Genomic DNA, 2,221 nt, shown 5'->3' on the forward strand with positions numbered 1-2,221 from the left:
TGAGTTTGTTTCTTTTATTTAATATAATAATAGAAAATTTCAGATTTATGGAAAGACCAATTTTTATTAAGTATATTCTTTCGATTGTACATTGTATTGGCCTCTTATTCAATGTAGGTATAACCTAGCATTTAAAAAAATTACAAGTAAAGGGATGTTGCTCAATACAAAAAAAAAAAAAAAAAAAAAACATAACAAAAATGACAAATGATAAAGTGGAATGGTAGATTATCATAGAGAAGCAAAGGTGGAGATCGAACTTACTCAATGAGGACAAGACTGGCTGGGATGTGGAAGTGCTGGAAGATCTGTTTGTCCAGGATGATATAAATCTTATCAGAAGGATTCCTATTGCTGAAAACAAACTTCCTGATAGACCGCTTTGGATGAAAGAGGAGGGTGGAGACTACTCTGTTAAGAGTTGCTACAGGCTATTGCAGAATTCATTGCAGATCCAAGAAATTCCTTACTGGACCAGAATGTGGAAAATGAATGGCAGACAGTGAACAATACTAGAAACCAGTCAATAACTGGTGTACTTCGTGAGGTGCACTGGTTAAGACTTAAGACCTCCTATTGGTTGGAAAAAATTGAATGTGGATGCTGCGCTAGATGATGCTAACAGGAAGATGGGCTTTGGTCTTGTGCTAGGGGATTCAGATGGAGCTTTTATTGCATCCAGGGAGGTACCTTGGTTTGGGTTGTTCAAGCCAGATGAGGCCGAAGCAATGGGAGTGAAGGAAGCATTAAAATGGCTATGTTGAGGTGGAATCAAATGCTTTGAAGGTTATCACTGGAATCAACACAAACTCTTTGCTTACATCTTTTTCGATCTTATCATTAATGATGTTAGGAAAGTAGCTAGTGATTTTATTAATCTTAGCTTTATGTCTGGCAAACGGTCCGCAAACAAGGTCACCCATTTCCTTGCCCGGGAGGCTTTGTCCAAGTCTGGCTGTGTGGACTCTCTTGTCCCGTTTCCTGCTCTTGTGTCTGTTTCGGAGCTTGACTCTTTTAATTAATAAAATCGTTTCTTAGGTTCTCAAAAAAAAAAAAAAAAAAGTGGAATGGAATTATTAATTAATTAGATGGTATATTAATAATTGCCTCTTAATAGATAAATGGAGATAGAGGGCATAGAGAAAAATAACAAATGATAATGTTGAAAGAAATTATATTGATAATTGAATTGCACCCAATATTTTCCATATAACAATGATCACAAATAACTAAATAACATAAAGCATATAAATTAAAATGATATAAAGAAACATATAAAGAGAAGAAAATAAAATAAAGCAGTAAATATAACTTTTAATCCTTCTCATTATTAAGAACCGATCTGATCGGGCACTATTTGGTCTTCAATTCTTACTGGCTTCTTAAAATGGAGTTGCACCACTTGGATGAACATCATTATCAGATTGAGTAGTAGTCATGGTTGGCATGGCTTGTGTCTGGATCGGCATTATAGGTTGGTTTAGCATTTGAAGCACTTTAGACCGAAGTATTTCCATTTTCTGTTTCATGGGAAGTAGCTCTGCCAACGGGAGATTAGAAATAGAAGGCATACCTTTTGCAGCTTCAGTTAAAGCTTTATTTACATTCATTTCATGTTGGATCTGTGCTTCAAGCACATTAATTTGATGATTCATATTTCTAATGTTTGCCTCCTCCTGAGAACGGAGAAGCTCTTCGGCGTCGTTGGCTTCTATTGTACGGTTTTCACTTTCAGCAATGTATTTTCTTAGGACAGAAGGCACACTGAGACTGCCGAATGTATAAACTTTTGCCTGATTGAGTGGAAAAACTACTACCAAGATCTCCACGCCACAAAGTGTTGAAATCTCGCTGGCCTTCTTGAACAAGCCAAAGCGACGCTTTGAGAATGACACATTACGTTGAACATCATTTTCTATCCTCTGTAGGGGAATTCTTTGGCGACCCCTACTCACCCTCCTAGTACTATTATTGCTTGACATTTTCAAGCTAAGGAAAATATAATTTATTGACTAAGGTGTTGAGATTAAGTATATTGATAATGCAGAATGAGATGTGTATTTATAGCTCTTGTTCTTGCCATCCCGTTAGTATTTTTGTTTCTGTTGTAATTTTTATTATGGTATTAAAATTAATACAAAATATATTCCATGTTTGCGGATAAGTTTTTGGATAAAAATTTTCTTAAATTGGTATGTAGGATCTAGAATTAGTAATAATA

General features: G+C 35.4%; 1 protein-coding gene across 1 annotated transcript; it reads right to left on the reverse strand.

Moving 5' to 3' along the window:
• Positions 1–1,382: 1,382 nt before the first annotated feature.
• LOC109180017 (MADS-box transcription factor 23-like) lies at positions 1,383–1,982 on the reverse strand. Its single transcript, XM_019329503.1, has one exon. The coding sequence runs from the start codon at positions 1,980–1,982 to the stop codon at positions 1,383–1,385; it is 600 nt and encodes a 199-aa protein (XP_019185048.1).
• Between the last annotated feature and the right edge of the window lie 239 nt (positions 1,983–2,221).

This window comes from Ipomoea nil, unplaced genomic scaffold (assembly GCF_001879475.1).
Source record: "Ipomoea nil cultivar Tokyo-kokei standard unplaced genomic scaffold, Asagao_1.1 scaffold0987, whole genome shotgun sequence".
Taxonomy (NCBI): Eukaryota; Viridiplantae; Streptophyta; class Magnoliopsida; order Solanales; family Convolvulaceae; genus Ipomoea; species Ipomoea nil.